The sequence below is a fragment of the Rutidosis leptorrhynchoides genome, chromosome 2 (genome assembly GCF_046630445.1).
Source record: "Rutidosis leptorrhynchoides isolate AG116_Rl617_1_P2 chromosome 2, CSIRO_AGI_Rlap_v1, whole genome shotgun sequence".
NCBI lineage: Eukaryota > Viridiplantae > Streptophyta > Magnoliopsida > Asterales > Asteraceae > Rutidosis > Rutidosis leptorrhynchoides.
The window spans coordinates 534,826,246-534,840,169 of NC_092334.1; the positions used below are offsets into that span (position 1 = coordinate 534,826,246).

A 13,924-nucleotide genomic window follows, 5' to 3' on the forward strand; every position below is an offset into this window, starting at 1 on the left:
TAACCAGCATCAACTCCCATCTTCTCAAGGTTAAGAGGTTAGTTCTTCGTTGACTAGCACCTACAGACTTATATGGGGCCTTCCGATCAACGACCGTTATCGAAGGTGGACTTAATCACTTGGCCACCCCACCGACATCATCATGTCGGCCAGGGTTATTCACGGTAGCTGGACCGGAGAGCCTTGTTCTAAGATCCTTAAACCCCCCCCCCCCCCTTTACGTATTGTATAGGCATATTAACCCTATGGTAAAAATATGCATGATCAAGTGGTAAATGTGAAATATGAGATAAACGTTAACGACCAACCGCTTAATTTTTCTTTAGTAAAATCTTTATTTATCAAGCTAAAATTTGCGTATATTGATATTGTTGATAATAATTATACATAAATATAAATAACAAGTTTATAGTCTAAACGCTAAACTGTGTTTACATTAATCCAAATGTTAAACCTAAAATATCCCTGAAAAATAGGATCATGTTGGGCCCAACACCAACCACCTTCCTTCGAACATTTTACACTTCTAATTTCCCTTAAATTCAACCTCAAGTTCCACTCACATTAATCTATACATATCACCCCCAAATCATGGCTTCAGCCATATTTAATCCCCCATATTCATCAACATCATCATCATCATCATCATCATCACCCACAATTTCAAAGAAAACCCCAAGTTTTGCTTCTAAAATTTCATGTTCTAAAACCCTAACCATCCATCCTTTAAACTGGGTTCCTCATCTGGGGTTAACTCCATTTTCCAATTGGAATGGCCTCAGGAAACATGGGCTGTCAATTTCACTACAATCTTTGAGATTAGGTATGTTTGAGTGAAAAAAATTCTAGAGCTATTGAAACAAATACTATAACGACCCGACAAAATCGTCATTGACGGTGCCGTTAACTTAGGTCCCATTGCGTGGTCATAGTCCCTAAATGAGACACATTTGACCAAAATTATGTCGCATTCATTTAAGACGTACAAGACTTACAAAGTTTAGTTTACCAAACGGTTCGACAACACGTTTAAGTTTACAAAAGTTGTAAAGTATAAATGAAATAACTTGCGACATAATTAGTTTAAAATCACGGTTTCTATAAATAGCGTAAGTATGTAAACAAATATGTTTGAATCCAAAGGTGCTATCACTAGTGTATGCATGTATGCTTGACTCCAAGCAAGTAATCAAAGTGTGCGGAAGCATGTATCAAATAGCCATTCATGTACCTGAGAAACATATAGAAAACTGTCAACGAAAAACGTTGGTAAAATCATAGGTGTTTGTAAACGTTGTTTTTGAACCACAATATTTTGTATTTCCATAACTTTGATTATCCAAATCGTTTGCATTCCAAAAGTATGTTCGCGAGCACCCAATTATCAAGACTTAACTGTTTTGCACCCTGTTGCGTAGTGTTAGAACATGCACTAAACCCGAAAATATATTTCATCCGCCGACGTTAGCGAACCGTCCGAATGAGGCTCGTCAAGCCCATGTGATCACATAATATAAGTTCTCGCTTACACCCTGCAAGTGTAACTAATGATAATCGAATTGAGGCTTTTTGTTCTAACTCGCTGTGGAATGTTTGTTTCCGTACTTGTGTTCAAAGTATAAAAGTATGTAGTATAAAACTGTATATGTTTCTCATCCCATGATTTAAAAGTATAAAAGTTGTTGAAAGATGAGACTATGATCTCACCTTGAGTGCACGAGTATAAAGGTACTTCACAAAGTAAACGTGTGCATGAAAGTTGTTTAGTCTTGACCTAAACAAGTAAGTTGTATCAATTAACCGGTTACGACACAAGGTCGGGCGAAATGTGTTCAATTAGTCCTATGGCTCGTTACGACTCAAATATATAGCATGTGAATCACGTTGTCAAGTTTCATGCCAGATATAAGTATAAAAGTACGTTAGAACGATTACATAAGTGTTTGGTTAAGATTGACTAAAAGTCCAACTTTTGTCAAAGTCAAACTCAATGAAAAAGTCAACACGTTCGGGTCGGGTCCCGAACTATTTTTCTGAGCTTAGAAGTCATATATAAGCATGTTGGCCAAGTTTCATGTCAATCGGAGGTTCATAGCATAGTTAGAATTAAACGAAAATCGAAATTTTTGGGCAGTCAGTATCAGATGCGCCGCATCCCTCTCAGATGCGCCGCATCTGTGTCTGTTTCAGTAATTCTGGGCAGTTTGAACACTTAAACAAATCCAACTTTAAACAACCATAACTTATGAACCATAACATTCAAAACACGCATCTTATATCGTTGGAAAGGTATTTTGACGAGGAATACAACTAAACATATTTCATCAATCAAGTTCATCATTTAAAACAACAAAAACCTCGTCGAATGATCGTTAAATGTTCAAAATCAAAGTTTCAAGTTCTAAAAGTGCATTTCATGATTCGGGAAACCAATTTATACATACGATATGCCGTTTCGAAGGTAATTAAACATACCATACAATTAAACACTTACTAACAACATTTCAAAGCATTCAATGCATTGAAAGTTCATTTTAAAGTTCATCAAACCCTAACCAAAATCATGAATTCAATCATTTTGTAAATGAAGCTTTTCTAAATCAACCTACACATCAAAATGAAGCTAATGATGCTAGTAACACATTTAATACATGAACTTTAACGTTTAAACAACATTTGATCACCCAAAACTTAAGATTAAGCACACCCATTTTTCATATTCAAGCTAGTTACTCAAAACAACAAATCGAGCAAACTAAACACATATTCATGTTAGACTTGAGCCATAGACACTAACTAACACCATTTCAAGTCAAAAACACTAAGAACATGAAATCTAGAGTTTTAGAAATGTTACCCAAACGAGATGAAATTGGTACCAAAATGTAGAGGATGAAGAGAGGATCACGAATATGTAATTTGTTTTGTTGTAAGCCTCCTAGATCGAATTTAGATGATGATTTAGTGATATTGGAGTTTGAGAGCAAAAAGTGGAAGTAGGAGAAAGAGAGAAAGAGATGAGGGAATGAATGAGTGGTGGTAGTGGTGGGTTGACTAGTTGACCTATAGTCAACTAGTTTGCCCACTTGACGCCAATAGTCCCTCGAGTTTAAAAGCGGGTGCGGGAATTAACCAAACGAATATTTTAAAAATGCAAATTAATGAGAGATGTTGTAATCGAATAACGGAAATATTAAGAATGTTAGTTAACGAAAGTTACGAATTTAGATAACGAAAGATATTATCTAAAAAAAAGACGGTGTTAAAAATAAATTTAACGGAAAAACGCGGGATGTTACATTACCTACACCTTAAAAGAAATTTTGTCCCGAAATTTAGTTGGAAGTAGTAGTCGTTGTTTCTTCTTCGAGATCTTGCGTTGTTAAATCTACAGATAAGTGAAGGTACTTCCTTGGGCATTTCAACAAATTTCGAAAATCGGGGTTTTACTTTGTTTCAAAATTTGGTTTCACGATTCATAGTTTCAACCGGTCCTCCTAGGAAGTGAAGTTTATCATCGATAGCAAGATCATCGAAAAGAATAACAAGTTCTTGTTTCGTAGGACACGTCTTTAAGTTTGATACATAGAATGTAGGATGAACGGAGACTCAAATGGGTCGAAAAATCTAAACGGCTAGCAACGGATCCAAAACACCCCAAGATTTTAAAAGGATCAATATATCGTGGATTTAGCTTTCTACGTTTCCCAAAATGGATTGCACCTTTTCAAGGTGCGAATTTTATCGTTACACGGTTACCCACTTGGAATTCGAAAGGGTTGCGTCTAACATTAGCGTAGCTCTTTTGGCGACTACGGGCCGCTTTGAGCCTTTCTCGGATTGGAACGATCTTAACGGTTACTCCATGAATGAGTTCGGGTTCGGTGACTTGCTTGTCACCTACTTCGGTCCAACAATTTAGAAAACGACATTTGCGGCTATATGAGTTTTCGGAAGGTGTGGCATTAATACTCGTGTGATAACTATCGTTGTAAGAGAATTCGGTTAAAGGCAAAGGATTTTCCCAAGAAAATTTGAAGTTGATAACACAAACTCGTATTATGGTTTCCAAGGTTTGAATCGTATGTTTGTTTGGTCCATCGGTTTGGGGTTGGTGTGTTGTACTCATGTCTAAACGTGGTCCCGAGGCTTTTTGTAAGGCACTCCGAAATCTAGAAGTGAAACGAGGATCTCGATCCGAAACGAGGTACAGTCCCTTAAGATATATTTGAATAAGTTTGCTAGAAATTGAAAACGTTAGTTAGAACAAGTTTTTCAAGAAATTCGCGTCGCGAAAGATTTATCGGTTTCTAAAAACGTTTGTTAGAGCAAGTTTCTTATCGGGTTCTGAAAACGTTCGTTAGGACTATTCCCCCTCGTGGTGAATACTAGTATAATGTGAAGAGTCTCTCTCCCCATCGAGAATTTAGATAAAATATTTCCTTATACGGGAGTACGAGTGTGATGCGAGAGAAGTTTCCGCCTCGATGTGAGCATAACAAGCATATTGTAGTTCGTCGATAAAACTGCGAAAACGAGATAGTATACACGTGTAACATATGGTTGAAGTCGAAAGAATTTGTCATTCATTCGGAAGCATAAATATGGTTCGACAATAATCGACGATGTGTCCCGGGTATGGTTGTTATCAGTATTCTCGGAGTTTTCGGATGTTCAAACAAGAAAAATGAAGTCATGTACATGGCACATGGTGATGATTAGGTTGATCGAGTCCAATCACCATTACTTGTCATTAGAACTTTGGTATGACTTACTATAATATAACCACGTTGATCTTTATATTATACTAACTCATACCTCCATTCCCACATCACCCCATAGATTCAAGTTTGTGTAATCGTGAAGATCTAAAATGAACAAAGTGTAACGACGTCTCAAACGTGACTTGTATTAGATAGAAAGAATTTGTGCGACTCTGAAGATGCGTTTCTCGAAGCAAGTGTATAAATGATTGTTCACGTCAATGCTGTTCAAGTCAAACAATAATGTATTTAGGCACGAAAAGAGTAACGAATTATGATAACGAGTAGTACGTAACCGTAGTGATAAGTAGTGATGATGATGCTTATCTAAAGTAGTGGTGGTAACTTTACAACACTTGTGGATAGTAAGCCGGGACGGTGATGAATAATAACCGAGGAGACAGAGTTCCCGAACTAGTGTGACTAATGAAGTCGTCGTCATCCTCACGCGTATGAATCTTGAATTTACGTGTGTTACCGGAAAGTGGTAGATTACAGATTCGTATGATGAAAACTTGCTACCATTAAGAAGATTGCCTAAGAATAATTCAAGTATAAATGCACAAGTAGTCAAGTAAGTGCTATCTATAGCAAATGTATGTCAGAATGCAATGACTAACTATCCGGTTGTAGTCTAGATTCACTAATGCGTCCTAACGACTCTGTCAGACATACTAATGCACATCCTAGATCCCTACAACCAACGCTCTGATACCATCTACAAAATCGTTATTGACAGCGCCATTAACTTAGGCCCCGTTGCGTGGTCATAGTCCCTAAATGAGACACGTTTGACCAAAATTATGTCGCATTCATTTGAGACGTACAAGACTTACAAAGTTTAGTTTACCAAACGGTTCGACAACAAGTTTAAGTTTACAAAAGTTGTAAAGTATAAATAAAATAACTTGCGACATAATTAGTTTAAAATCACGGTTGCTATAAATAGCGTAAGTATGTAAACAAATATGTTTGAATCCAAAGGTGTTATCACCAGTGTATTCATATATGCTTGACTCCAAGCAAGTAATCAAAGTGTGCGGAAGCATGTATCAAATAGCCATTCATGAACCTGAGAAACATATAGAAAACTGTCAACGAAAAACGTTGGTGAAATCATAGGTGTTTGTAAACGTTGTTTTTGAACCACAAGATTTTGTATTTTCATAACGTTGATTATCCAAATCGTTTGCATTCCAAAAGTATGTTTGTGAGCACCCAATTATCAAGACTTAACTGTTTTGCACCCTGTTGCGTAGTGTTAGAACATACACTAAACCCGAAAATATATTTCATCCGCCGACGTTAGCGAACCGTCCGAATGAGGCTCGTCAAGCCCATGTGATCACATAATATAAGTTCTCGCTTACACCCTGCAAGTGTAACTAATGATAATCGAATTGAGGCTTTTTGTTCTAACTCGCTGTGGAATGTTTGTTTCCGTACTTGTGTTCAAAGTATAAAAGTATGTAGTATAAAACTGTATATGTTTCTCATCCCATGATTTAAAAGTATAAAAGTTGTTGAAAGATGGGACTATGATCTCACCTCGAGTGCACGAGTATAAAGGTACTTCACAAAGTAAACGTGTGCATGAAAGTTGTTTAGCCTTGACCTAAACAAGTAAGTTGTATCAATTAACTGGTTACGACACAAGGTCGGGCGAAATGTGTTCAATTAGTCCTATGGCTCGTTACGACTCGAATATATAGCATGTGAATCACGTTGTCAAGTTTCATGCCAGATATAAGTACAAAAGCACGTTAGAACGATTGCATAAGTGTTTGGTTAAGTTTGACTAAAAGTCCAACTTTTGTCAAAGTCAAAGTCAATAAAAAAGTCAACACGTTCGGGTCGGGTCCCGAACTATTTTTCTGAGCTTAGAAGTCATATATAAGCATGTTGGCCATGTTTCATGTCAATCGGAGGTGCATAGCATAGTTAGAATTAAACGAAAATTGAAATTTTTGGGAAGTCAGCATCAGATGAGCCGCATCCCTCTCAGATGTGCCGCATCTGTGTCTGTTTCAGCAATTCTGGGCAGTTTGAACACTTAAACGAATCCAACTTCAAACAATCATAACTTATGAACCGTAACCATTCAAAATACTTATCTTATATCGTTGGAAACGTATTTTGATGAGGAATACCACTAAACACATTTCATCAATCAAGTTCATCATTTAAAACAACAAAAACCTCGTCAAATGATCGTTAAATGTTCAAAATCAAAGTTTCAAGTTCTAAAAGTGCATTTCATGATTCGGGAAACCAATTTATACATACGATATGCCGTTTCGAAGGTAATTAAATATACCATACAATTAAACACTTACTAACAACATTTCAAAGCATTCAATGCATCAAAAGTTCATTTTAAAGTTCATCAAACCCTTACCAAAATCATGAATTCAACCATTTTGTAAATGAAGCTTTTCTAAATCAACCTACACATCAAAATGAAGCTAATGATGCTAGTAACACATTTAATACATGAACTTTAACGTTTAAACAACATTTAATCACTCAAAACTCAAGATTAAGCACACCCATTTTTCATATTCAAGCTAGTTACTCAAAACAACAAATCGAGCAAACTAAACACATATTCATGTTAGACTTGAGCCATAGACACTAACTAACACCATTTCAAGTCAAAAACACTAAGAACATGAAATCTAGAGTTTTAGAAATGTTACCCAAACGAGATGAAATTGGTATCAAAATGTAGAGGATGAAGAGAGGATCATGAATATGTAATTTGTTTTGTTGTAAGCCTCCTAGATCGAATTTAGATGATGATTTAGTGATATTGGAGTTTGAGAGCAAAAAGTGGAAGTAGGAGAAAGAGAGAAAGAGATGAGGGAATGAATGAGTGGTGGTAGTGGTGGGTTGACTAGTTGACCTAGTCAACTAGTTTGCCCACTTGACGCCAATAGTCCCTCGAGTTTAAAAGCGGGTGCGGGAATTAACCGAACGAATATTTTAAAAACACAAATTAACGAGAGATGTTGTAATCGAATAACGGAAATATTAAGAATGTTAGTTAACAAAAGTTACGAATTTAGATAACGAAAGATATTATCTAAAAAAAAGACAGTGTTAAAAATAAATTTAACGAAAAAACGCGGGATGTTACAAATAAGGTCTAAAAAAGAAGCTAGTTTAAGTAACTTTTAAAATAAGCTCTCTAACTTATAGAATGTTAAATTACATCATTACCTTTCATATAATTAAAGATTTTAAAAAATAAGTTTCAGCTACCGGTTCCAAAATTAGTATGTGTAATAGTCAAGGTGTTAGTTAATAGTTGTATATTTTGAAGTTGAAAACTTGAAATGTAATAAACAGTTTGACTTCCCAAGTCAAAATTTGTTTTTGAGGCTCAAATGATTGCTTTGATTGTGTGGTTACAGATAAGAGTAAGAAATGTAAAGGGAAGGTTGGTGTGTTTGCATCTTTATTTGGAGTTGGAGCTCCTGAAGCTTTAGTGATCGGAGTTGTAGCTTTGTTGGTTTTTGGCCCTAAAGGTCTTGCAGAAGTGAGCACCGTTTGATATCTCCTTTGCATTATAGGCTTCTAAGGGTTTGTTTGGATGCTCATTTAGTCTTCGAATTGATATTCATGACAAACAAATTTATTAATTGCCGTTAATTTTTTGAAGTTTCCCCTATGGATTATATAAAATATTACACGTAAAGAGGCCAACTATATTTTTAAATTGAATATAAACGTAAAAATGATACTGTTATAAATCTCTTCCTATTCTATCTTTGGTAATAGATATAAATTGCAGGTTGCTAAAAATTTGGGAAAAACTCTGCGAGCATTTCAACCGACAATCAGGGAACTTCAGGTATTTCAAACAAACATAACCGACACTCCATTCAGGGTTATTAAATGTTTTTTTTTTATCAAAATGATTATTCTGACTATAGGTGTCAGAATCAGATAACCAATTATTTTATTTCGTCTACACTGAATTTACCATGTGTTAAGTGACACATTGCAATTAAATTCATTATAGGAAGTGTCGCGTGAATTCAAGAGCACACTTGAAAAAGAGATTGGTCTCGACGAACTTAAGAAACCCGCACAAGAAAATTACAGTTCCAACACAGTGACATCACCCCCACGTCAGCAGGTTACTGCTGATAATCTCGAGAATTCTCAGCCAGCGGTACCACCGTCTACTACCACCACAGATGCATCTCAAGCAACCACAACTCCGACTGCTGAGGATCCTCAGGCAACGACGCCAGCTGTCACTTCGGAAGATTCTCAGGAAACAACTACGATTTCTGCAGACACCGTTGAGGGTTCCCAGCCTATAGATGACACTAGTAAGTAGTCTTTAAACTCTTTTAAGTTTCAACTATCATTTGGTGTGAAAAGTTGTGTTTATGATATGTTTTGTGTAGTGACCCGAACTTTTCCATGTTTATATATATTAATTGAGATTGATATTTACATGATTAAATGTTTGTTGGAATCAAACTTGTTAAGACTTGATTAATTGAAATATGTTTCATATAGACAATTGACCACCCAAGTTGACCGGCGATTCACGAACGTTAAAACTTGTAAAAACGACATGACGATATATATATATGGATATACATATGGTTAACATGAGATTATGATAAGTAAGTATCTCCATAAGTATATTAACAATGAGTTATATACATATAAACAAGACTACTAACTTAAGGATTTCGAAACGAGACATATATGTAACGATTATCGTTGTAACGACATTTAAATGTATATATATCATATTAAGATATATTAATATATCATAATATCATGATAATATAATAATTTAACATCTCATTAGATATAATAAACAATGGGTTAACAACATTAATTGAGATCGTTAACTTAAAGGTTTCAAAACAACACTTACATGTAACGACTAACGATGACTTAACGACTCAGTTAAAATGTATATACATGTAGTGTATTTAGATGTATTAAAATACTTTTGGAAGACTTCAAGACATATATCAAAACACTCATACTTAACGAAAATGGTTACAGTTACTTTCCCATTCTTTTCTTTCATCAAGAATTCTAGTCGTATTCTTACCCGTATTATACACAGCTTCAAAACATACTTACTATGGGTATATACCAATAGGAACTAGCATGGGATTCCACTCTTGATTATGTCATGTATGACTAATCAATTTTAACTTCTACCATGAGCTAGTCAACTAACTAGAACTCCTTTTAACCCCACTCACCACTCACCAATTACCACTCATCATTCACTCCATTTCACTTCTAATTCTCTTTCTAATTCTCTCTCAACACACACACACTATTATGAACGTATTTTTCCAGTAGTTAATCATCATCTTCATCAAAAATCACTTCAAGAATCAAGCTATAATCATCATAGGAAGAACACTTCAAGAACACTTCAAAAATCCCTTCAAGTTTACTAATTTACTTCCAAGCTTTCTAATCCATTCCAAGTAATCATCTAAGATCAAGAAACCTTTGTTATATACAGTAGGTTATCTTTCTTATTCAAGGTAATATTCATATTCAAACTTTGATTCAATTTCTATAACTATAAACTATCTTAATTCGAGTAAAAATCTTACTTGAACTTGTTTTTGTGTCATGATCCTACTTCAAGAACTTTCAAGCCATCCAAGATCCTTTGAAGCTAGATCATTTTTTGTCACTTCCAGTAGGCTTACCTACTAAACTTGAGGTAGTAATGAGGTTCATAACATCATTCGATTCATATATATAAAACTATCTTATTCGAAGGTTTAAACTCGTAATCACTAGAACATAGTTTAGTTAATTCTAAACTTGTTCGCAAACAAAAGTTAATCCTTCTAACTTGACTTTTAAAAATTAACTAAACATATGTTCTATATCTATATGATATTCTAACTTAATGATTTAAAACCTGGAAACACGAAAAACACCGTAAAACCGGATTTACGCCGTCGTAGTAACACCGCAGGCTGTTTTGGGTTAGTTAATTAAAAACTATGATAAACTTTGATTTAAAAGTTGTTATTCTGAGAAAATGATTTTTATTATGAACATGAAACTATATCCAAAAATTATGGTTAAACTCAAAGTGGAAGTATGTTTTCTAAAACGGTCATCTAGACGTCGTTCTTTCGACTGAAATAACTACCTTTACAAAAACGACTTGTAACTTATTTTTCCGACTATAAACCTATACTTTTTCTGTTTAGATTCATAAAATTGATTTCAATATGAAACCATAGCAATTTGATTCACTCAAAACGGATTTAAAATGAAGAAGTTATGGGTAAAACAAGATTGGATAATTTTTCTCATTTTAGCTACGTGAAAATTGGTAACAAATCTATTCCAACCATAACTTAATCAACTGGTATTGTATATTATGTAATCTTGAGATACCATAGACACGTATACAATGTTTCGACCTATCATGTCGACACATCTATATATATTTCGGAACAACCATAGACACTCTATATGTGAATGTTGGAGTTAGCTATACAGGGTTGAGGTTGATTCCAAAATATGTATAGTTTGAGTTGTGATCAATACTGAGATACGTATACACTGGGTCGTGGATTGATTCAAGATAATATTTATCGATTTATTTCTGTATATCTAACTGTGAACAACTAGTTGTAGGTTACTAACGAGGACAGCTGACTTAATAAACTTAAAACATCAAAATATATTAAAAGTGTTGTAAATATATTTTGAACATACTTTGATATATATGTATATATTGTTATAGGTTCGTGAATCAACCAGTGGCCAAGTCTTACTTCCCGACGAAGTAAAAATCTGTGAAAGTGAGTTATAGTCCCACTTTTAAAATCTAATATTTTTGGGATGAGAATACATGCAGGTTTTATAAATGATTTACAAAATAGACACAAGTATGTGAAACTACATTCTATGGTTGAATTATCGAAATCGAATATGCCCCTTTTTATTAAGTCTGGTAATCTAAGAATTAGGGAACAGACACCCTAATTGACGCGAATCCTAAAGATAGATCTATTGGGCCTAACAAACCCCATCCAAAGTACCGGATGCTTTAGTACTTCGAAATTTATATCATATCCGAAGGGTGTCCCGGAATGATGGGGATATTCTTATATATGTATCTTGTTAATGTCGGTTACTAGGTGTTCACCATATGAATGATTTTTATCTCTATGTATGGGATGTGTATTGAAATATGAAATCTTGTGGTCTATTGTTACGATTTGATATATATAGGTTAAACCTATAACTCACCAACATTTTTGTTGACGTTTAAAGCATGTTTATTCTCAGGTGAATATTAAGAGCTTCCGCTGTTGCATACTAAAAAAAGGACAAGATTTGGAGTCCATGTTTGTATGATATTGTGTAAAAACTGCATTCAAGAAACTAATTTCGATGTAACATATTTGTATTGTAAACCATTATGTAATGGTCGTGTGTAAACAGGATATTTTAGATTATCATTATTTGATAATCTACGTAAAGCTTTTTAAACCTTTATTTATGAAATAAAGGTTATGGTTTGTTTTAAAAATGAATGCAGTCTTTGAAAAACGTCTCATATAGAGGTCAAAACCTCGCAACGAAATCAATTAATATGGAACGTTTTTTAATCAATAAGAACGGGACATTTCAGTTGGTATCCGAGCGTTGGTCTTAGAGAACTAGAATTTTGTATTAGTGTGTCTTATCTAGTTTGTTAGGATGCATTAGTGAGTCTGGACTTCGACCGTGTTTACTTGAAAAATGATTGCTTAACAAATTTTGTTGGAAACTATATATTTTTAACATGTGAATATTATGTGATATATTAATCTCTTAACGCGTTTGATATTATGTGATAGATGTCTACCTCTAGAACAAGTCTCATTGACTCACCTAATAATAATGAAGAGTCAAATGTAAATTGGAATGATTCGTGGACTAATTCACAAGTTCCGGAAGAGGAACCGGAAGAAGAGTCGGAACCGGAAGAAGAATCGGAACCGGAAGAAGAATCGGAACCGGATGAAAAAATAGAAACGGTGGGGGAAATAATAAAACGGTTAAGTAAAAGAAAATCCTCAACCAACCGACCAAGGTTAATTATGGTCAATGGTGTTTCCGCCAAGGAAGCAAAATATTGGGAGGATTACCAATTCTCTGATGAATCGGATTCCGACGAGAATTCCGATGATGTTATAGAAATTACCCCAACTGAATTTAAAAAGGCAAAAGAAAATAATAAGGGAAAGGGCATAAAAATAGAGAAATCTAATTCCAACCCCGATGAACTTTATATGTATCGTCAACCCCCGAAGTCCTTAAGTTGTAACAATGAACCGGGAACCTCTAAACCACCAGGTTTTTCTAAACCAATGTGGATAACGACGGCTCGTATTAGGGGAACATCATATATCCCTAGAAACTTGGCAAAACGAACCAAAACCGAAGAAGAAGAAACAAGCGAGTCGGAATAAGATAGTTGTATTCGTGTGGTGTAATATAAGTAATATAGTGTGCTTATGCTTTATGATATATGTAAAAATTGCTTGTATTAATAAGTATTTTTTTTTATGAATCTAACTCTTGTCTATTTTACAGTATAAAAACACAAAATGGATAGACAACCCAATATTTTAAGAGACCTACCCGGAGACATGATTGATGAAATCTTGTCTAGAGTCGGTCAGAATTCTTCGGCACAACTATTTAAGGCGAGATCAGTTTGTAAGACATTCGAAGAACGTTCCAAGAATGCCTTGGTTTATAAAAGGCTTTCGTTCGAAAGATGGGGGATATCACATTGGGAAATCCATAAGTTACGATGTGTTTACTTTGACGCATATATTGCGGGGAACCCAAATGCTATTTTACGCAATGGGTTAAGAAATTATTTTGACTCAATATATCCGAATATTGGACTTCGTGATTTAGAAAAAGCGGCTAACATGCAACATAAAGAAGCATGTTATGCTTACGGATTAGTAATGTTCGCTTCTCACCAAAGTGAGAACAAGAACATTGGGCTACAACTATTAAACAAAACGTTCCCACAAGTGACGGAGTCGGTAATTGGGGTAAGAAATGAGGTTTTTAGATTGTTACGGGACTGTTGGACATTACGTAACCCTCGTCCCTTTGACGACGTTACA

At 34.8% G+C, this 13,924-nt stretch overlaps 1 protein-coding gene across 1 annotated transcript in view; it reads left to right on the top strand.

The window, feature by feature from the left end:
* Window positions 1-591: 591 nt before the first annotated feature.
* LOC139889619 (sec-independent protein translocase protein TATB, chloroplastic-like) overlaps window positions 592-13,924 on the top strand; it is a 52,153-nt gene continuing 38,820 nt past the window's right edge. Inside the window, exons 1-4 of the mRNA XM_071872562.1 lie at window positions 592-823; window positions 8,180-8,304; window positions 8,560-8,619; window positions 8,791-9,110. Coding sequence (XP_071728663.1) covers window positions 592-823; window positions 8,180-8,304; window positions 8,560-8,619; window positions 8,791-9,110 — 737 coding nt within the window. The remainder of the gene's footprint in view (window positions 824-8,179; window positions 8,305-8,559; window positions 8,620-8,790; window positions 9,111-13,924) is intronic.